The sequence below is a fragment of the Anomaloglossus baeobatrachus genome, chromosome 4 (genome assembly GCF_048569485.1).
Source record: "Anomaloglossus baeobatrachus isolate aAnoBae1 chromosome 4, aAnoBae1.hap1, whole genome shotgun sequence".
NCBI classification, from domain to species: Eukaryota; Metazoa; Chordata; class Amphibia; order Anura; family Aromobatidae; genus Anomaloglossus; species Anomaloglossus baeobatrachus.
Genome location: NC_134356.1, coordinates 676671364 through 676694288, shown reverse-complemented (window position 1 = coordinate 676694288; position 22925 = coordinate 676671364). Strand labels below are relative to the sequence as shown.

Sequence of the window (22925 nt, the reverse complement as noted above, 5' to 3'; positions counted from 1 at the left end):
AGTATGGGGAGGGGTGCCGGGTCCTACAAAAAACATAGGATCTTTAAACGCCACTTTACAACTTACTAGAAATATGCGTATTATTCCATAAGGGGCAGATCTATATTAGTGGTCACCATTTGAAGGCTTTTGTGTATTTTGTTAGCGCCCCCTATTGATTTGCAGTCTGTACAGAGTCTGCTGTCCTGCTTTATTATGGAGGGGTCTGGTTTTTTAAGCCCCCCCCCCATCTGCAGCAATGCTCTGCTCATCTATTGTAGATATATGAACTGCAGCGCCCCTACAGGCAGCATTTAGAACACATAAAACCAGCACGCAGGCGCAGAATGCTTTCATCCCGCGCATGCGCATACGGCCAGTCTCGTTCATCACAACCGCGGTGAGCGACGCAGCCTGCGGGGTGCAGCAAGATGGCGTCTGCTGCGGCTGCGAACGGCAACGGAATGGAGGTGGATGGCGCTGGTGAGTAACCTCACGGTCAGGGGAGCGGGCCGAGCACATGAGAGGTCGGGGAAGTGAGGATAGAGGGCAGCGCTGGCGAATGGTCAGTACGAAGTATGGCTGAGGAGCGTGACCGTCTACTGCGCTGCACCGGAGGCGGTGGGCGGGGACTAGATAGCTAACTGTGATTGGCTAATTGACCTGTCAGTTGTGGGGAGGATGTGACGTCATGGTATCATTGAGTCTACAAAGCGTTTATATGGCGGCTATTATATCACTGCTGAAGTGCCGGAGCTGTGTGCCATGTGTGCCCCAATATGGTGCTTGTACAACGGCCCCAAATACGCTCTGTCCTACACCCTGTATTATACTCCAGAGCTGCACTCACTATTCTGCTGGTGCAGTCACTGTATACATACATTACATTACTGATCCTGAGTTACCTCCTGTATTATACTCCAGAGCTGCACTCACTATTCTGCTGGTGCAGTCACTGTATACATACATTACATTACTGATCCTGTATTATCCTCCAGAGCTGCACTCACTATTCTGCTGGTGCAGTCACTGTGTACATACATTACATTACTGATCCTGTATTATCCTCCAGAGCTGCACTCACTATTCTGCTGGTGCAGTCACTGTGCACATACATTACATTACTGATCCTGAGTTACCTCCTGTATTATACCCCAGAGCTGCACTCACTATTCTGCTGGTGGAGTAACTGTGTACATACATTACATTACTGATCCTGAGTTACCTCCTGTATTATACTCCAGAGCTGCACTCACTATTCTGCTGGTGCAGTCACTGTGTACATACATTACATTACTGATCCTGAGTTACATCCTGTATTATACTCCAGAGCTGCACTCACTATTCTGCTGCTGCAGTCACTGTGTACATACATTACATTACTGATCCTGAGTTACCTCCTGTATTATGCTCCAGAGCTGCACTCACTATTCTGCTGGTGCAGTCACTGTGTACATACATTACATTACTGATCCTGAGTTACCTCCTGTATTATGCTCCAGAGCTGCACTCACTATTCTGCTGGTGCAGTCACTGTGTACATACATTACATTACTGATCCTGAGTTACCTCCTGTATTATACTCCAGAGCTGCACTCACTATTCTGCTGCTGCAGTCACTGTGTACATACATTACATTACTGATCCTGAGTTACCTCCTGTATTATGCTCCAGAGCTGCACTCACTATTCTGCTGGTGCAGTCACTGTGTACATACATTACATTACTGATCCTGAGTTACCTCCTGTATTATACTCCAGAGCTGCACTCACTATTCTGCTGGTGCAGTCACTGTGCACATACATTACATTACTGATCCTGAGTTACCTCCTGTATTATACTCCAGAGCTGCACTCACTATTCTGCTGGTGCAGTCACTGTGCACATACATTACATTACTGATCCTGAGTTACATCCTGTATTATACTCCAGAGCTGCACTCACTATTCTGCTGGTGTAGTCACTGTGTACATACATTACATTACTGATCCTGAGTTACCATCCTGTATTATACTCCAGAGCTGCACTCACTATTCAGCTGGTGCAGTCTCTGTGCATAGCCTTTGCCCGGGTTGATATTTTGTGTTTCTCTTCCGCAGTTGCCCCCGCGGTGATGGCTCAGGGGGTCACCGGCAGTGTGGCTGTGGCTCTCCATCCCTTGGTGATCCTAAATATCTCTGACCACTGGATCAGAATGAGGTCTCAGGAAGGTCGCCCCATGCAGGGTAAGAGGCTGTCCTCCTTCCATCCTCTATTCCCCCAGTCCATCGTCCGTCCTTGTGTCCCCCGTCCGCTCCCCCAGTCCATCGTCCGTCCTTGTGTCCCCCGTCCGCTCCCCCTAGTCCATCGTCCATCCTTGTGTCCCCCGTCCGCTCCCCCCCCAGTCCATCGTCCATCCTTGTGTCCCCCGTCCGCTCCTCCCCAGTCCATCGTCCATCCTTGTGTCCCCCGTCCGCTCCCCCCCAGTCCATCGTCCATCCTTGTGTCCCCCGTCCGCTCCCCCCCAGTCCATCGTCCATCCTTGTGTCCCCCGTCCGCTCCCCTTCAGACCATCGTCCATCCTTGTGTCCCCCGTCCGCTCCCCCCCAGTCCATCGTCTATCCTTGTGTCCCCTTCTGCTCCTCCCAAGTCTGTTGTCTGTCCCACGTCTTCTGTCTTGTCCATATCCCCCGTCCGTGTTCCTGTCCCGCGTCCGTCATTTTGTCCACGTCCTTGTATCCCACATTCGCAACACCCCCCCCCACCCACCTTTTCGTCCCCTTGTCCTACATCCTTGTGTCCAACACCCGCTCACATATATATCAACCCCCCTGTCCTCGTGTCTGACGTTCGCTCCCCCCCAGTCCATCGTCCGTCCTTGTGCTCCCCCCCAAGTCTGTTGTCCATCCCACATCCGTCATCTTGTCCACGTCCTCTGTCCGTTTTCATATCCCACATCCTCCCACCCACCCGTTCGTTCCCTTATCTTCCGTCCTCCGGTCCCTTGTCCGTCCTTGTGTCCAACGCTCGCTGACACATCCCCCCCCCCCCCCCCCCGTCCTAGCATCTCATGTCCGCTCCCCATCTGCCCAAGTCCACTCCCCCCGTCCGTCCTCGTGTCCTCTGCAGCCCCCCACTCCTCCCCAGTCCGTCCTGGCTTTACCCCCCCTTCATCTCTCGCTCCTCCTCCCGCAGTGATCGGGGCTCTGATCGGGAAGCAGGAGGGCCGGAACATCGAGGTGATGAACTCCTTCGAGCTTCTGTCCCAGACCAACGACGAGAAGATCACCATCAACAAGGAGTATTACTACACCAAGGAGGAGCAGTGTGAGTACCGGCGGCTGTGGACCCCCGGGGGGCCGGTCACACCTCTCCACAGACATTGGGAAGGCTCCACACTCGGGGGGGCATCAGTGCTATGGTCAATCACGTGCTATGGTCAATCACCTTTAACCCTTCATACCCTTAAATCCAGAGGAGGCTTACTTGTGCGTCACTTGGTGCCCGCAGGGTCTGTAGAAGCACCTGGCTGACTCCTTTATTGCTGGGGGTCTCCCAGGGTTGGGGGGGCTCTCTCCAAGGGGTTGGGGTGCTCTCTCCCAGGGTCGGGGGGGGGGGGGGGGTGGAGGTCTCCCAGGGTCGGGATTTTACTCATGATCTTTCCGGATTTTTCTATCCACAGTTAAACAGGTGTTCAAAGACATGGAGTTCCTGGGCTGGTACACGACAGGGGGTCCCCCGGATCCGTCCGACATTCACGTACACAAACAGGTACCAAAACGCCACAGATCTAAGAGTCCTCTACTGCTGTGATCACATCCAGAGCTGCATTCATAATTCTGCTCCTACATTGTGTCTATTCCTCCTCCCATATAACATGCAGCACTGACCGTTCTGATATGACATTGTCCTATCCCATTGTTACAGTATGACCGAAACTCCGGTCACTTTTGGAGCTGCATTTACAATTCTGCTTTTACAACTTTTTCATCCAGTCACATCCGGAGCTGCATTCATCATGCTTCTGCTGTTACATTATGACTTTTCTTCGGCGCTCCATTGGGAGACCCAGACGATTGGGTGTATAGCTACTGCCTCCGGAGGCCACACAAAGCATTACACTAAAAAGTGTAAGGCCCCTCCCCTTCTGGCTATACACCCCCCGTGGGATCACGGGCTGCTCAGTTTTTCAAGCTTTGTGCGAAGGAGGTCAGACATCCACGCATAGCTCCACTGTTTTAGTCAGCAGCAGCTGCTGACTATGTCGGATGGAAGAAAAGAGGGCCCATACTAGGGCCCCCAGCATGCTCCCTTCTCACCCCACTTTGTGTCGGCGGTGTTTGTTAAGGTTGAGGTACCCATTGCGGGTACGGAGGCTGGAGCCCACATGCTGCTTTCCTTCCCCATCCCCCTGAAGGGCTCTGGGGAAGTGGGATCTTACCGGCCTCCAGACTCTGAGGCCGGGCTCCATCCACAGACCCGGAGATCCTGCTGGATACGGAGCTGAGTGCCGTCAGGGACAAGGCCCTGCAACATTCAGGTACTCTGTGTCCCCGTACAAACAGGCACAGACACACGCCAGAGTTGCTGGGTGTGCTAGTGCGCCGGGGACAGTGGCGCTGCGCGCCTGGGTCTTATTCACTACAGCTTAGCTGAGTGACTTTCTGTGTTGGGAACTACCGCGCCGACCGCCCCTGGAGCGGCGGCGCGGCTGAGACTTGTAGTGCGCCGGGGACTCGCGCTGACCGTGCTTTTACGACGGCAGCGCTCATAAATCTAGTCCCCGGCTTTTGCGGCCTAGCTCCGTTTCGTTCCCGCCCCCAACCCTGTCAATCACGGAAGGGGAGAGACGCTGTACAATCAGTCAGCGCCGAGGGCTGGAGTCTTATTTACATACTCCAGCCCTCTCACTCGGCACAGTGGGACGCCAGTTTCCCGCTCTTGTCTGCAGCACGCCCACGGCCCGCCCCTCTTCACAGGACGCTGGCAGCCATTCCTGCATGCAGTCTGAGCTGGAGAACGGACATAGCCCTGGGAGACCCAGACAAGGGATTCTGGCGACCACACACCCGCTGTTAAGCGGGCGGTAAGCAGCACAAAAGTGCTGACCCCACTAGTGCCACAGTGTTATTTAGTGTACTTTTTGTCTGTACCTATATATTGCACTGTACGGTCGCTTCTTGGCTTATACCCCATTGCTCTGAGGAGACAACAGCATGTCATCCGCAAAAAGCAAGGGTGCCAAGGCACAGGCTTTATATGCTGCTTGTACCGCATGTGGGGCTGATCTACCGGCAGGTTCCACTGAACCCCATTGTGTGCAATGTTCGGTCCCTGTGCCACTTCGTCAGCCGGAGTCTATGCTAGTAGTGGCCCAGGCAGAGACGCCTGTGAACCCTGCCCCGGTGACGGGGACAGAGTTTGCAGTTTTTGCTGATAAGATGTCTGTGACTATGACAAAAATTCTTGAAACTTTGCAGTCCAGGCCGGTCACTCAGACCATGGACACTGTTGATGCAATGTTCCCCGGTCCCCCTCAGTTGGAACTAGTCCAGGCTACAAGGGGGTCTCAGGTATCACATGCTGAAGGCTCTGACTCCGATGACAGTCCCAGGCAGCCTAAGCGAGCTCGCTGGGAAAGACCCTCGACGTCATCACACTGGTCAGGGTCTCAGCGAGAGGCTTCTCTGTATGATGAAACAGAGGTAGCTGATCAGGAGTCTAATCCTGAGACCGCTCTCAATCTGGATACTCCTGATGGTGACGCTATGGTAAATGACCTTATAGCGGCCATCAATAGACTGTTGGATATTTCTCCCCCAGCCCCTTCAGTAGAGGAGGCAGCTGCACAGCAGGAGAAGTTCCATTTTCGGTATCCCAAGCGTAAATTGAGTACTTTTCTGGACCACTCTGACTTCAGAGAAGCAGTCCAGAAACACCATACTTGTCCAGACAAGCGTTTCTCCAAACGTCTTAAGGATACACGTTATCCCTTTCCCCCTGACGTGGTCAAACGCTGGACCCAGTGTCCAAAAGTAGACCCCCCAATCTCCAGGCTTGCGGCTAGGTCCATAGTTGCAGTGGAAGATGGGGCTTCACTAAAAGATGCCAATGACAGACAGATGGACCTTTGGTTGAAATCGGTCTATGAAGCTATCGGCGCGTCATTTGCTCCAGCATTCGCGGCCGTGTGGGCACTCCAAGCTATTTCAGCTGGTCTGGAGCAGGTGGACTCTCTCATACGTCCATCAGTGCCGCAAGTGGCGTCCTTAACCTCGCAAATGTCTGCGTTTGCGACTTACGCTATCAATGCGGTCCTAGAATCTACGAGCCGTACCTCAATGGCGTCCGCCAACTCTGTGGTTTTGCGCAGAGCCTTGTGGTTAAAGGAATGGAAAGCAGATTCTGCTTCCAAAAAATGCTTAACCAGTTTACCATTATCTGGAGACAGACTGTTTGGTGAGAGATTGGCTGAAATCATTAAACAGTCCAAGGGTAAGGATTCGTCCTTACCCCAGCCCAGATCAAGCAAACCTCAACAGAGGAGAGGACAGTCGAGGTTTCGGTCCTTTCGAGGCTCGGGCAGGGCCCAATTCTCCTCGTCCAAGGGGACTCAGAAGGAGCAGAGGAGCTCAGATTCCTGGCGGGCTCACTCACGCCCAAAGAAAGCAACAGGAGGAACCGCTTCCAAGGCGGCTGCCTCATGACTTTCGGCCTCCTCCCTCCGCATCATCGGTCGGTGGCAGACTCTCCCGCTTTTGCGACATTTGGCTGCCACAGGTCAAGGACCGGTGGGTAACAGACGTTTTGTCTCACGGGTACAGGATAGAGTTCAGTTCTCGTCCTCCGCCTCGGTTCTTCAGAACTTCCCCACATCCCGACCGAACCGATGCCCTTCTGCAGGCGGTTTGCTCTCTAAGGGCAGAAGGAGTGGTGATCCCTGTTCCTCTTCAGGAACGAGGTCAAGGTTTTTACTCCAATCTGTTTGTGGTGCCAAAAAAGGACGGCTCATTCCGTCCTGTTCTGGACCTAAAACTGCTCAACAAGCACGTAAAAACCAGGCGGTTCCGGATGGAATCCCTCCGCTCCGTCATTGCCTCAATGTCTCAAGGAGATTTTCTAGCATCAATAGACATCAAAGATGCTTATCTCCACGTGCCGATTGCTCCAGAGCACCAGCGCTTTCTACGCTTCGTGATAGAAGACGACCATCTTCAGTTCGTAGCCCTGCCCTTCGGTCTGGCGACAGCCCCACGGGTTTTCACCAAGGTCATGGCAGCAGTGGTAGCAGTCTTGCACTCTCGGGGACACTCGGTGATCCCTTACTTAGACGATCTGCTTGTCAAGGCACCCTCTCAAGAGGCATGCCAACACAGCCTAAACGTTGCGCTGGAGACTCTCCAGACTTTTGGGTGGATCATCAACTTTTCAAAGTCAAACCTGGCACCGACCCAATCACTGACATACCTTGGCATGGAGTTTCATACTCTCTCAGCGGTAGTGAAGCTTCCGCTGGACAAGCAGCGGTCACTACAGACAGGGGTGCAGTTTCTCCTTCAAGGTCAATCGCACCCCTTAAGACGCCTCATGCACTTCCTGGGGAAGATGGTGGCAGCAATGGAAGCAGTTCCGTTTGCCCAGTTTCATCTGCGCCCACTTCAATGGGACATTCTCCGCCAATGGGACGGGAGGTCGACGTCCTTAGACAAGGAAGTCCTCCTCTCCCAGACGGCCAAGGACTCGCTTCAGTGGTGGCTTCTTCCCACCTCATTATCACAGGGAAGGTCCTTCCTACCCCCCTCCTGGGAGGTGGTCACGACAGACGCGAGTCTGTCAGGGTGGGGAGCAGTTTTTCTCCACCACAGGGCTCAGGGTACGTGGACTCAGCAGGAGTCCACTCTTCAGATCAATGTTCTGGAAATCAGGGCAGTGTATCTGGCCCTACTGGCCTTCCAACAGTGGCTGGAAGGAAAGCAGATCCGAATTCAGTCGGACAACTCAACAGCGGTGGCATACATCAACCACCAAGGCGGGACACGCAGTCGGCAAGCCTTCCAGGAAGTCCGGCGGATTCTGCTGTGGGTGGAAGCCACGGCCTCCACCATATCCGCAGTTCACATCCCGGGCGTAGAAAACTGGGAAGCAGACTTTCTCAGTCGCCAGGGTATGGATGCAGGGGAATGGTCCCTTCACCCGGACGTGTTTCAGGAAATCTGTCGCCGCTGGGGAATGCCGGACGTCGACCTAATGGCGTCTCGGCACAACAACAAGGTTCCGGCCTTCATGGCGCGGTCTCGCGATCAAAGAGCTCTGGCGGCAGACGCCTTAGTGCAGGATTGGTCGCAGTTCCAGCTGCCCTATGTGTTTCCACCTCTGGCACTCTTGCCCAGAGTGCTACGCAAGATCAGGTCCGATTGCCGCCGCGTCATACTCGTCGCCCCAGACTGGCCGAGGAGGTCGTGGTACCCGGATCTGTGGCATCTCACGGTCGGACAACCGTGGGCGCTGCCAGATCGACCAGACTTACTGTCACAAGGGCCGTTTTTCCATCGGAATTCTTCGGCCCTGAACCTGACTGTGTGGCCATTGAGTCCTGGATCCTAGCGTCTTCAGGATTATCTCAAGGTGTTGTTGCCACCATGAGACAAGCTAGGAAACCCACGTCTGCTAAGATCTACCACAGGACGTGGAAGATATTCTTATCTTGGTGCTCTGCTCAGGGAGTTTCTCCCTGGCCATTTGCATTGCCTACGTTTCTTTCCTTCCTGCAGTCTGGGTTGGAAAAAGGGTTGTCGCTCGGCTCCCTTAAAGGGCAAGTCTCAGCGCTATCTGTATTTTTTCAAAAGCGTCTAGCACGACTTCCTCAGGTACGCACTTTCCTGCAGGGGGTTTGTCATATCGTACCCCCGTACAAGCGGCCGTTAGACCCATGGGATCTGAACAGGGTACTAGTCGCTCTCCAGAAGCCGCCCTTCGAGCCTCTGAAGGATGTTTCACTTTCTCGACTCTCACAGAAAGTGGCCTTTCTGGTAGCGGTCACGTCTCTTCGGAGGGTGTCCGAACTGGCAGCGCTGTCATCTAAAGCCCCCTTCCTAGTGTTTCACCAGGACAAGGTAGTGCTGCGCCCGATCCCGGAGTTTCTCCCTAAGGTGGTATCCTCCTTTCATCTCAATCAGGATATCTCCTTACCTTCTCTTTGTACTCATCCAGTTCATCGGTATGAAAAGGATTTGCATTTGTTAGATCTGGTGAGAGCACTCAGAATCTACATTTCCCGCACGGCGCCCCTGCGCCGCTCGGATGCACTCTTTGTCCTTGTCGCTGGTCAGCGCAAAGGGTCGCAGGCTTCCAAATCCACCCTGGCTCGATGGATCAAGGAACCAATCCTTGAAGCCTACCGTTCTGCCGGGCTTCCGGTTCCTTCAGGGCTGAAGGCCCATTCTACCAGAGCCGTGGGTGCATCCTGGGCATTACGACACCAGGCTACGGCTCAACAGGTGTGCCAGGCAGCTACCTGGTCGAGTCTGCACACTTTCACCAAACATTATCAGGTGCATACCTATGCTTTGGCGGACGCCAGCCTAGGTAGAAGAGTCCTGCAGGCGGCGGTTGCCTCCTCGTAGGGAAGGGCTGTTTCTTCGGCGCTCCATTGGGAGACCCAGACGATTGGGTGTATAGCTACTGCCTCCGGAGGCCACACAAAGCATTACACTAAAAAGTGTAAGGCCCCTCCCCTTCTGGCTATACACCCCCCGTGGGAACACGGGATGCTCAGTTTTCAAGCTTTGTGCGAAGGAGGTCAGACATCCACGCATAGCTCCACTGTTTAGTCAGCAGCAGCTGCTGACTATGTCGGATGGAAGAAAAGAGGGCCCATACTAGGGCCCCCAGCATGCTCCCTTCTCACCCCACTTTGTGTCGGCGGTGTTTGTTAAGGTTGAGGTACCCATTGCGGGTACGGAGGCTGGAGCCCACATGCTGCTTTCCTTCCCCATCCCCCTGAAGGGCTCTGGGGAAGTGGGATCTTAACGGCCTCCAGACTCTGAGGCCGGGCTCCATCCACAGACCCGGAGATCCTGCTGGATACGGAGCTGAGTGCCGTCAGGGACATGGCCCTGCAACATTCAGGTACTCTGTGTCCCCGTACAGACAGGCACAGACACACGCCAGTGTTGCTGGGTGTTCTAGTGCGCCGGGGACACTAGCGCTGTGCGCATGGGTCTTAGTCACTACAGCTTTGCTGAGTGACTTTTCTGTGTTGGGAACTACCGCGCCGACCGCCCCTGGAGCGGCGGCGCAGCTGAGACTTGTAGTGCGCCGGGGACTCGCGCTGACCGCGCTTTTACGGCGGCAGCGCTCATAAATCTAGTCCCCGGCTTTTGCGGCCTAGCTCCGCTTCGTTCCCGCCCCCAACCCTGTCAATCACGGAAGGGGAGAGACGCTGTACAATAGTCAGCGCCGAGGGCTGGAGTCTTATTTACATACTCCAGCCCTCTCACTGGACACAGTGGGACGCCAGTTTCCCGCTTTTTGTCTGCAGCACGCCCACGGCCCGCCCCTCTTCACAGGACGCTGGCAGCCATTCCTGCATGCAGTCTGAGCTGGAGAACGGACATAGCCCTGGGAGACCCAGACAAGGGATTCTGGCGACCACACACCCGCTGTTTAGCGGGCGGTAAGCAGCACAAAAGTGCTGACCCCACTAGTGCCACAGTGTTATTTAGTGTACTTTTTGTCTGTACCTATATATTGCACTGTACGGTCGCTTCTTGGCTTATACCCTATTGCTCTGAGGAGACAACAGCATGTCATCCGCAAAAAGCAAGGGTGCCAAGGCACAGGCTTTATATGCTGCCTGTACCGCATGTGGGGCTGATCTACCGGCAGGTTCCTCTGACCCCCATTGTGTGCAATGTTCGGTCCCTGTGCCACTTCGTCAGCCGGAGTCTATGCTAGTAGTGGCCCAGGCAGAGACGCCTGTGAACCCTGCCCCAGTGACGGGGACAGAGTTTGCAGTTTTTGCTGATATGATGTCTGTGACTATGTCAAAAATTCTTGAAACTTTGCAGTCCAGGCCAGTTTCTCAGACCATGGACACTGTTGATGCAATGTTCCCCGGTCCCCCTCAGTTGGAACTAGTCCAGGCTACAAGGGGGTCTCAGGCGTCACAGGCTGACGGCTCTGACTCGGACGACAGTCCCAGGCAGCCTAAGCGAGCTCGCTGGGAAAGACCCTCGACTTCATCACACTGGTCAGGGTCTCAGCGAGAGGCTTCTCTGTATGATGAGGCAGAGGTAGCTGATCAGGAGTCTAATCCTGAGACCGCTCTCAATCTGGATACTCCTGATGGTGACGCTATGGTAAATGATCTTATAGCGGCCATCAATAGACTGTTGGATATTTCTCCCCCAGCCCCTTCAGCGGAGGAGGCAGCTGCACAGCAGGAGAAATTCCATTTCAGGTATCCCAAGCGTAAATTGAGTACTTTTCTGGACCACTCTGACTTCAGAGAAGCAGTCCAGAAACACCATACTTGTCCAGACAAGCGTTTCTCCAAACGTCTTAAGGATACACGCTATCCCTTTCCCCCTGACGTGGTCAAACGCTGGACCCAGTGTCCAAAAGTGGACCCCCCAATCTCCAGGCTTGCGGCTAGGTCCATAGTTGCAGTGGAAGATGGGGCTTCACTAAAAGATGCCAATGACAGACAGATGGACCTTTGGTTGAAATCGGTCTATGAAGCTATCGGCGCGTCGTTTGCTCCAGCATTCGCGGCCGTGTGGGCACTCCAAGCTATTTCAGCTGGTCTGGAGCAGGTGGACTCTCTCATACGTCCAGCAGTGCCGCAAGTGGCGTCCTTAACCTCGCAAATGTCTGCGTTTGCGACTTACGCTATCAATGCGGTCCTAGACTCCACGAGCCGTACCTCTATGGCGTCCGCCAACTCTGTGGTTTTGCGCAGAGCCTTGTGGTTAAAGGAATGGAAAGCAGATTCTGCTTCCAAAAAATGCTTAACCAGTTTACCATTATCTGGAGACAGACTGTTTGGTGAGCAATTAGCTGAAATCATTAAACAGTCGAAGGGTAAGGATTCTTCCTTACCCCAGCCCAGATCAAGCAAACCTCAACAGAGGAGAGGACAGTCGAGGTTTCGGTCCTTTCGAGGCTCGGGCAGGGCCCAATTCTCCTCGTCCAAGGGGACTCAGAAGGAGCAGAGGAGCTCAGATTCCTGGCGGGCTCACTCACGCCCAAAGAAAGCAACCGGAGGAACCGCTTCCAAGGCGGCTACCTCATGACTTTCGGCCTCCTCCCTCCGCATCATCGGTCGGTGGCAGACTCTCCCGCTTTTGCGACATTTGGCTGCCACAGGTCAAAGACCGGTGGGTAACAGACGTTTTGTCCCACGGGTACAGGATAGAGTTCAGTTCTCGTCCTCCGCCTCGGTTCTTCAGAACTTCTCCACCTCCCGACCGAACCGATGCCCTTCTGCAAGCGGTATGCTCTCTAAGGGCAGAAGGAGTGGTGATCCCTGTTCCTCTTCAGGAACGAGGTCAAGGTTTTTACTCCAATCTGTTTGTGGTACCAAAAAAGGACGGCTCGTTCCGTCCTGTTCTGGACCTAAAACTGCTCAACAAGCACGTAAAAACCAGGCGGTTCCGGATGGAATCCCTCCGCTCTGTCATTGCCTCAATATCTCAAGGAGATTTTCTAGCGTCAATAGACATCAAAGATGCTTATCTCCACGTGCCGATTGCTCCAGAGCACCAACGTTTTCTACGCTTCGTGATAGAAGACGACCATCTTCAGTTTGTAGCCCTGCCCTTCGGTCTGGCGACAGCCCCACGGGTTTTCACCAAGGTCATGGCAGCAGTGGTAGCAGTCTTGCACTCTCAGGGACACTCGGTGATCCCTTACTTAGACGATCTGCTTGTCAAGGCCCCCTCTCAGGAAGCATGCCAACACAGCCTAAACGTTGCGCTGGAGACACTCCAGACTTTTGGGTGGATCATCAACTTTTCAAAGTCAAACATGTCACCGACCCAATCACTGACATACCTTGGCATGGAGTTTCATACTCTCTCAGCGGTAGTGAAGCTTCCGCTGGACAAGCAAAGGTCGCTACAGTCAGGGGTGCAGTTTCTCCTTCAAGGTCAAGCGCACTCCTTAAGACGCCTCATGCACTTCCTAGGGAAGATGGTGGCGACAATGGAAGCAGTTCCGTTTGCCCAGTTTCATCTGCGCCCACTTCAATGGGACATTCTCCGCCAATGGGACGGGAGGTCGACGTCCTTAGACAAGGAAGTCCTCCTCTCCCAGACAACCAAGGACTCGCTTCAGTGGTGGCTTCTTCCCACCTCATTATCACAGGGAAGGTCCTTCCTACCCCCTTCCTGGGCGGTGGTCACGACAGACGCGAGTCTGTCGGGGTGGGGAGCAGTTTTTCTCCACCACAGGGCTCAGGGTACGTGGACTCAGCAGGAGTCCACTCTTCAGATCAATGTTCTGGAAATCAGGGCAGTGTATCTGGCCCTACTGGCCTTCCAACAGTGGCTAGAAGGAAAGCAGATCCGAATTCAGTCGGACAACTCAACAGCGGTGGCATACATCAACCACCAAGGCGGGACACGCAGTCGGCAAGCCTTCCAGGAAGTCCGGCGGATTCTGCTGTGGGTGGAAGCCACGGCCTCCACCATATCCGCAGTTCACATCCCGGGCGTAGAAAACTGGGAAGCAGACTTTCTCAGTCGCCAGGGTATGGATGCAGGGGAATGGTCTCTTCACCTGGACGTGTTTCAGGAAATCTGTCGCCGCTGGGGAATGCCGGACGTCGACCTAATGGCGTCTCGGCACAACAACAAGGTTCCGGCCTTCATGGCGCGGTCTCGCGATCTAAGAGCTCTGGCGGCAGACGCCTTAGTGCAGGATTGGTCGCAGTTCCAGCTGCCCTATGTGTTTCCACCTCTGGCACTCTTGCCCAGAGTGCTACGCAAGATCAGGTCCGATTGCCGCCGCGTCATACTCGTCGCCCCAGACTGGCCGAGGAGGTCGTGGTACCCGGATCTGTGGCATCTCACGGTCGGACAACCGTGGGCGCTGCCAGATCGACCAGACTTGCTGTCACAAGGGCCGTTTTTCCATCGGAATTCTTCGGCCCTGAACCTGACTGTGTGGCCATTGAGTCCTGGGTCCTAGCGTCTTCAGGATTATCTCAAGGTGTTGTTGCCACCATGAGACAAGCTAGGAAGCCCACGTCTGCTAAGATCTACCACAGGACGTGGAAGATATTCTTATCCTGGTGCTCTGCTCAGGGAGTGTCCCCCTGGCCATTTGCATTGCCTACGTTTCTTTCCTTCCTGCAGTCTGGGTTGGAAAAAGGTTTGTCGCTCGGCTCCCTTAAAGGGCAAGTCTCAGCGCTATCTGTATTTTTTCAAAAGCGTCTAGCACGACTTCCTCAGGTACGCACGTTCCTGCAGGGAGTTCGTCACATCGTCCCTCCGTACAAACGGCCGTTAGACCCATGGGATCTGAACAGGGTGCTAGTTGCTCTACAGAAGCCGCCCTTCGAGCCTCTGAGGGATGTTTCACTTTCTCGACTCTCACAGAAAGTGGCCTTTCTGGTAGCGGTCACGTCTCTTCGGAGGGTGTCCGAACTGTCAGCTAAAGCCCCCTTCCTGGTGTTTCACCAGGACAAGGTAGTGCTGCGCCCGATCCCGGAGTTTCTCCCTAAGGTGGTATCCTCCTTTCATCTCAATCAGGATATCTCCTTACCTTCTCTTTGTACTCATCCAGTTCATCAGTATGAAAAGGATTTGCATTTGTTAGATCTGGTGAGAGCACTCAGAATCTACATTTCCCGCACGGCGCCCCTGCGCCGCTCGGATGCACTCTTTGTCCTTGTCGCCGGTCAGCGCAAAGGGTCGCAGGCTTCCAAATCCACCCTGGCTCGATGGATCAAGGAACCAATCCTTGAAGCCTACCGTTCTGCCGGGCTTCCGGTTCCTTCAGGGCTGAAGGCCCATTCTACCAGAGCTGTGGGTGCGTCCTGGGCATTACGACACCAGGCTACGGCTCAGCAGGTGTGCCAGGCGGCTACCTGGTCGAGTCTGCACACTTTCACCAAACATTATCAGGTGCATACCTATGCTTCGGCGGACGCCAGCCTAGGTAGAAGAGTCCTGCAGGCGGCGGTTGCCTCCTCGTAGGGGAGGGCTGTTTTTGCAGCTCTAACATGAGGTATTAATTTACCCACCCAGGGACTGCTTTTGGACGTCCCAATCGTCTGGGTCTCCCAATAGAGCGCCGAAGAAGAAGGGAATTTTGTTACTTACCGTAAATTCCTTTTCTTCTAGCTCCAATTGGGAGACCCAGCACCCGCCCTGTTTCCTTCGGGATTTTTGGTTGTTTTTCGGGTACACATGTTGTTCATGTTGAATGGTTTCAGTTCTCCGATGTTCTTCGGATTGAATTTGTTTAAACCAGTTATTGGCTTTCCTCCTTCTTGCTTTGGCACTAAAACTGAGCATCCCGTGTTCCCACGGGGGGTGTATACCCAGAAGGGGAGGGGCCTTACACTTTTTAGTGTAATGCTTTGTGTGGCCTCCGGAGGCAGTAGCTATACACCCAATCGTCTGGGTCTCCCCAATTGGAGCTAGAAGAAAAGGAATTTACGGTAAGTAACAAAATTCCCTTCTTTTCCAGTCAGAGTTCTGCAAATAGGTCTTGTCATATATTTCAGGCACAGTCAGAGCTGCATTCACAGTTCTGCTGTGCATCATGTCTCATAATCCAGTCACATCCAGAGCTGTATATACAATTTTACCCCTACATGATATAATACAATTACATCCCCGGGTGCAGTCAATATTCTGTTTTTTAGTTTTTGTTTTTGCATAAGATGTTAAAAATCAGTTGCATTCAGAGCTGTATTCACACTTCTTCTATTCCATGTAGAGTCACATTCACAGTTCTGCTGTTGCATCATATTTTACATTTCAATCATACCCAGAGCTGTATGCACAATTTTGCTATCACATTATGTTCTTTGCTGCAGTGATATCCAGAGCTGCAATCACACTTCTGTTACTGTAAGCACATGCTGCGCGGCATAAAAATTTCTGCTGTTACATCATATTTCATATTGCAGTCACCTCCAGAGCTGTATGCACAATTCTTCTGTACATCACATCTTAATATGTAGTCACGTCTGGAGCTGCATTTACAATTATTGTACCACATAATGTCTTATACTCTAGTCACATCCAGAGCTGCATTCACTTTTCTGCTTGTACAATTTTATTTTGTATTCCGGTTAACTTCAGAGCTGCATTACTCACCTGATGTCTGTACAATGCATCATAGAAACCCTCCATCTCCCACAATGCACCACTTGCCTTCTTCAGACACTGAACCAGCATGGGGGGACAACTTTGGGTAGCCCTCAAATTGTGAATGCAACTGGTTCGATTTTAATGGTTGCTCTGGCCCCGGTTCATTAATATTCGTAGCCTGTAACCCCTCTCCTCTTGACCCTTCGTCCTCCCCTCCTGACGCTTCGTCCTCCCCTCCTGACGCTTCGTCCTCCCCTCCTGACGCTTCGTCCTTCCCCCCCCTCCTGACGCTTCGTCCTCCCCCCCCCCTCCTGACGCTTCGTCCTTCCCCCCCCCCCCCTCCTGACGCTTCGTCCTTCCCCCCCCCTCCTGACGCTTCGTCCTTCCCCCCCCCCCCCCCTTCCTGACGCTTCGTCCTCCCCCCCCCCCCCCCTCCTGACGCTTCGTCCTCCCTCCCCCTCCTGACGCTTCGTCCTCCCTCCCCCTCCTGACGCTTCGTCCTCCCTCCCCCTCCTGACGCTTCGTCCTCCCTCCCCCTCCTGACGCTTCGTCCTCCCTCCCCCTCCTGACGCTTCGTCCTCCCTCCCCCTCCTGACGCTTCGTCCTCCCTCCCCCTCCTGACGCTTCGTCCTCCCTCCCCCTCCTGACGCTTCGTCCTCCCTCCCCCTCCTGACGCTTCGTCCTCCCTCCCCCTCCTGACGCTTCGTCCTCCCTCCCCCTCCTGACGCTTCGTCCTCCCTCCCCCTCCTGACGCTTCGTCCTCCCTCCCCCTCCTGACGCTTCGTCCTCCCCCCCCCCCCCCTCCTGACGCTTCGTCCTCCCCCCCCCCCCCCTCCTGACGCTTCGTCCTCCCCCCCCCCCTCCTGACGCTTCGTCCTCCCCCCCCCCCCCTCCTGACGCTTCTTCCTCCCCCCCCCCCACTCCTGACGCTTCGTCCTCCCCCCCCCCCCCCTCCTGACGCTTCGTCCTTCCCCCCCCCCTCCTGACGCTTCGTCCTTCCCCCCCCCTCCTGACGCTTCGTCCTTCCCCCCCCCCTCCTGACGCTTCGTCCTTTCCCCCCCCTCCTGACGCTTCGTCCTCCCCCCCCCCCCCCCTTCCTGACGCTTCGTCCTCCCCCCCCCCCCCCCCTTCCTGACGCTTCGTCCTTCCCCCCCCCCTTCCTGACGCTTCGTCCTCCCCCCCCCCCCCCTTCCTGACGCTTCGTCCTCCCCCCCCCCCCCCCTTCCTGACGCTTCGTCCTCCCCCCCCCCCCCCCTCCTGACGCTTCGTCCTTCCCCCCCCCTCCTGACGCTTCGTCCTTCCCCCCCCTCCTGACGCTTCGTCCTTCCCCCCCCCCTTCCTGACGCTTCGTCCTTCCCCCCTCCTGCTCCTGACGCTTCGTCCTCCCCCCCCCCCCCCCCTTCCTGACGCTTCGTCCTTCCCCCCCCCCCCTCCTGACGCTTCGTCCTTCCCCCCTCCTGACGCTTCGTCCTCCCTCCCCCTCCTGACGCTTCGTCCTCCCTCCCCCTCCTGACGCTTCGTCCTCCCTACCCCTCCTGACGCTTCGTCCTCCCTCCCCCTCCTGACGCTTTGTCCTCCCTCCCCCTCCTGACGCTTTGTCCTCCCTCCCCCTCCTGACGCTTCGTCCTCCCTCCCCCTCCTGACGCTTCGTCCTCCCTCCCCCTCCTGACGCTTCGTCCTCCCTCCCCCTCCTGACGCTTCGTCCTCCCTCCCCCTCCTGACGCTTCGTCCTCCCTCCCCCTCCTGACGCTTCGTCCTCCCTCCCCCTCCTGACGCTTCGTCCTCCCTCCCCCTCCTGACGCTTCGTCCTCCCTCCCCCTCCTGACGCTTCGTCCTCCCTCCCCCTCCTGACGCTTCGTCCTCCCTCCCCCTCCTGACGCTTCGTCCTCCCTCCCCCTCCTGACGCTTCGTCCTCCCTCCCCCTCCTGACGCTTCGTCCTCCCTCCCCCTCCTGACGCTTCGTCCTCCCTCCCCCTCCTGACGCTTCGTCCTCCCTCCCCCTCCTGACGCTTCGTCCTCCCTCCCCCCTCCTGACGCTTCGTCCTCCCTCCCCCTCCTGACGCTTCGTCCTCCCTCCCCCCTCCTGACGCTTCGTCCTCCCTCCCCCTCCTGACGCTTCGTCCTCCCTCCCCCTCCTGACGCTTCGTCCTCCCTCCCCCTCCTGACGCTTCGTCCTCCCCCCCCCCCTCCTGACGCTTTGTCCTCCCCCCCCCCTCCTGACGCTTTGTCCTCCCCCCCCCCCCCTCCTGACGCTTTGTCCCCCCCCCCCCCCCCTCCTGACGCTTTGTCCTCCCCCCCCCCCCCCCTCCTGACGCTTTGTCCTCCCCCCCCCACCCCCCTCCTGACGCTTTGTCCTCCCCCCCCCACCCTCCTGACGCTTTGTCCTCCCCCCCCCCCCTCCTGACGCTTCGTCCTCCCCTCTGACTCTTTGCCTAACCTCTGACTCTTTGCCTAACCTCTGACTCTTCCTCCAGGTGTGTGAGATCATCGAGTCGCCGCTCTTCCTGAAGCTGAACCCCATGACAAAGCACACAGATGTGAGTATGGCGCCCCCTCCCCCACCTCGCCCCGTCCCGTCCCGTCCTGTCCGCTGATTCTCTCATGTCCTCCGCAGCTCCCGGTCAGCGTGTACGAGTCGGTGATCGATATTGTGAATGGAGAGGTGAGCAGATGCTTCCGGGGCCGGCGCTCGTGACGTCCGTGTTCGGCGACCTTCCACCTCTTACCTTCTGTCCTTCCTCAGGCCACCATGTTGCTTGCAGAGCTCCCATACACCCTCGCCACGGAAGAAGCAGAAAGAATCGGCGTGGACCATGTCGCACGTATGACGGCCACCGGCAGCGGAGAAAACTCCACAGGTATGTGTGGCCGTGGCAGAGCTGGGTTTGTCATGTAGTCAGTATGACAAATCTGGCTCTGCGACGTCTCTCCTGAATGTGTCGTTGCAGTGGCAGAACATCTCATCGCTCAGCACAGCGCCATCAAGATGCTGCACAGCAGAGTCCGGCTCATCCTGGAGTACGTGAGGGCGGCCGAGGCCGGTAAGTACACCGAGGATCCGCCATCGCCGCGTGCTCTCCCCACCCTGATATATACTCACCCCCTGATCTCTGCGTTCTTCTCATTCTATAGGGGAGGTTCCCTTTAACCATGAGATCCTGCGGGAGGCGTCCGCCCTCTGCCACTGCCTCCCCGTCCTCAGCACCGACAAGTTCAAGACAGACTTCTATGACGTAAGTACGGTGCTGCGCTCATACGCCCCCTGCTGGCGACTGGCTGCGCTCACCTGCCCCCCGCTGGGGACTGGCTGCGCTCACCTGCCCCCCGCTGGGGACTGGCTGCGCTCACCTGCCCCCTGCTGGGGACTGGCTGCGCTCACCTGCCCCCCGCTGGGGACTGGCTGCGCTCACCTGCCCCCCCCCGCTGGGGACTGGCTGCGCTCACCTGCCCCCCCCCCGCTGGGGACTGGCTGCGCTCACCTGCCCCCCCCCCCCGCTGGGGACTGGCTGCGCTCACCTGCCCCCCCCCCTGCTGGGGACTGGCTGCGCTCACCTGCCCCCCCCCTGCTGGGGACTGGCTGCGCTCACCTGCCCCCCCCCTGCTGGGGACTGGCTGCGCTCACCTGCCCCCCTGCTGGGGACTGGCTGCGCTCACCTGCCCCCCGCTGGTGATTGGCTGCGCTCACCTGCCCCCTGCTGGTGACTGGCTGCGCTCACACACGCCTCCACCCCAATTCACCTCCGCTTGCTGCCTGTGAATGGAGACACTAAATTTTGGGAGGTGAAAACTCGTTCACCCCTAAGGCTATGTGTCCACGGGAGAATGTAGCTGCGGATTTTTCTGCATCAAAATCCGCAGCTTTCCCGCAAAATCCGCACCTTTTCAAAGGTGCGGATTTACCGCGGATTTTGGTGCGGATTTCCCCCCCCCAATTTTAAAGCCAAAATCCGGATGAAAATCCGCAACAATAATTGACATGTTGCAGATTTTTCCGGACCAAAATCCGCACGAAATCCGCTGCGTAAAAATCCGCAGCGTGTGCACAGCATTTCCCAAATGCCATAGAAATGGCTGGGAAGTACCTGTGCTGCAGATTTTTGGGAAATCCGCGGCTTTTCCACGAGAAATCCGCGGCAAAATCCGCGCATTTTCCGCAGCGTGGGCACATAGCCTAATAGTTCCCACAGCTGAGGTTCTGGTACAGTTTTATCCACTTTGGCCAGTTTTTTGTAAGCAGAATACATCATCAGCACCGTCCTATCTCCGGTCCTGATAGTCTCCTACAGTATATAAGCGGATAGTCTGCACTGGATCCTGTTGTAACGACACCGCAGCTGTGAGAAGTTTTTAAAGGGGTTGTCTAAATCTAGGATATGGATGATAAATCCTGTAGGATGGGTATCAGATCGGTGGGGGTGGTACTGATCTAACCCGCTGTTATCTCCTCCCCGCAGCAATGTAACGACGTGGGCTTGATGTCGTACCTGGGCACCATCACCAAAACCTGCAACACCATGAACCAATTCGTCAATAAATTCAACATCTTGTACGACCGGCAGGGGATCGGCCGAAGGATGAGGGGGCTTTTCTTCTGAGACTGTGGGGGGATGAGGACTGTGAGCGGAGTCGTGTGCTATGTCATTGGAAATAAAGATTCTCTAACGACCATGTGACCTGTGCTGCGTTATACCCCACCCGGTGATGGGGGGGGGGGGGCGTTGAGCGGCACGGCTACCTCTGTTGGGGGGCTGTAAGTTGTCCTCTCACCCACCCTGCCTACAAAACAGTAAATCAAGAAGAAATTTCCATTGCTATTGGAATGGTATTCCTAGAGTCGAAAGTTATCCTAAGGATTGGGGGCGAGGAGGGGGATGCAGCTGCAGGGGGAGATCACTGCAGTCCTAACGTTACACATTATATGTATGGCTGATTCATCAAGACCGCCAGATCTGATGAGTGTGCTGGTGCAAACATAACTTTGAAGGGGTTGTCTACAATTTCCCCCCCTTCCTCAAATCTGTTCTTTCAGCAGCCTCTTTATCGTCAGAGTCGTGATCCCACCAATCACAATAGGTGATGTCACAGCTCCTCCTCCCATCACAATAACCTTGCACACGCTCATTAGATGCTTCAATACAAAAGACAGAGCCAAAGTGTCATGATTCACTTATGGCTCTGGTCTATGCAGAGCCTTTGTGTTTTCTTGTTGTCTGTATTCTCCAGGTTCAGGCGTGGTGGGAGGGGCCTATATGGTCGTGCCTCGTTCTGGGTGGTCGCTCTTCCTTATCTTGGAGCTCTCACCCGGATCGGCGCCAGTAATAGTTCCTGCGCTGCAGTGTACGGTTTTGGTTTTCGTGAGTTGTTCTGATCTTGTCCCATTACCTTGTGTCCTATTCCCTAAACATCTATCCCTCTCGTATTGTCTGTACTCCCTGACCGTAGACCTGTTGTGACTCCGGCCCCGCTCTCTCCTCTGTACCTTTTGTGTCCTCTCGGCCTCCGACCCCGGCTTGTTCTCTGATCATGGCTTTGCTCCCCTTCTGTACCTGACACTACTTCCTGGCTTACCGACCCTGGCTTGTTCTCTGCTCTCCTTCTGTACCTGACGCTACTTCCTGGCTTACCGACCCCGGCTTGTTCTCTGCTCCCCTTCTGTACCTGACGCTACTTCCTGGCTTACCGACCACCGGCTTGTTCTCTGCTCCCCTTCTGTACCTGACGCTACTTCCTGGCTTACCGACCCCGGCTTGTTCTCTGCTCCCCTTCTGTACCTGACGCTTCTTCCTGGCTTACCGACCCCGGCTTGTTCTCTGCTCCCCTTCTGTACCTGACGCTACTTCCTGGCTTACCGACCCCGGCTTGTTCTCTGATCATGGCTTTGCTCCCCTTCTGTACCTGACGCTACTTCCTGGCTTACCGACCATGGCTTGTTCTCTGCTCTCCTTCTGTACCTGACGCTACTTCCTGGCTTACCGACCCCGGCTTGTTCTCTGCTCTCCTTCTGTACCTGACGCTACTTCCTGGCTTACCGACCACCGGCTTGTTCTCTGCTCCCCTTCTGTACCTGACGCTACTTCCTGGCTTACCGACCCCGGCTTGTTCTCTGCTCCCCTTCTGTACCTGACGCTTCTTCCTGGCTTACCGACCCCGGCTTGTTCTCTGCTCCCCTTCTGTACCTGACGCTACTTCCTGGCTTACCGACCCCGGCTTGTTCTCTGATCATGGCTTTGCTCCCCTTCTGTACCTGACGCTACTTCCTGGCTTACCGACCCTGGCTTGTTCTCTGCTCTCCTTCTGTACCTGACGCTACTTCCTGGCTTACCGACCCCGGCTTGTTCTCTGCTCCCCTTCTGTACCTGACGCTACTTCCTGGCTTACCGACCCCGGCTTGTTCTCTGCTCCCCTTCTGTACCTGACGCTACTTCCTGGCTTACCGACCCCGGCTTGTTCTCTGCTCCCCTTCTGTACCTGACGCTACTTCCTGGCTTACCGACCCCGGCTTGTTCTCTGCTCCCCTTCTGTACCTGACGCTACTTCCTGGCTTACCGACCACCGGCTTGTTCTCTGCTCCCCTTCTGTACCTGACGCTACTTCCTGGCTTACCGACCCCGGCTTGTTCTCTGCTCCCCTTCTGTACCT

The 22925-nt window shown here is 55.6% G+C and overlaps 1 protein-coding gene across 1 annotated transcript; it reads left to right on the top strand.

Moving 5' to 3' along the window:
- Positions 1–346: 346 nt before the first annotated feature.
- On the top strand, positions 347–20954 carry COPS6 (COP9 signalosome subunit 6). Its single transcript, XM_075343197.1, has 10 exons — positions 347–462; positions 2079–2204; positions 3154–3285; positions 3641–3729; positions 18761–18823; positions 18901–18948; positions 19030–19144; positions 19235–19327; positions 19419–19519; positions 20741–20954. Exons 1-10 carry the CDS (start codon positions 411–413, stop codon positions 20879–20881), a joined length of 960 nt encoding a protein of 319 aa, XP_075199312.1. The 5' UTR covers positions 347–410; the 3' UTR covers positions 20882–20954.
- Positions 20955–22925: the final 1971 nt, after the last annotated feature.

Coding starts and splice junctions, on each gene's coding strand:
- COPS6 (XM_075343197.1), top strand. CDS start 411: ATGGCGTCTGCTGCGGCTGCGAACGGCAACGGAATGGAGGTGGATGGC. Junction 463..2,078: donor AATGGAGGTGGATGGCGCTG/GTGAGTAACCTC, acceptor TCTCTTCCGCAG/TTGCCCCCGCGGTGATGGCT. Junction 19,328..19,418: donor CGTGAGGGCGGCCGAGGCCG/GTAAGTACACCG, acceptor CTCATTCTATAG/GGGAGGTTCCCTTTAACCAT.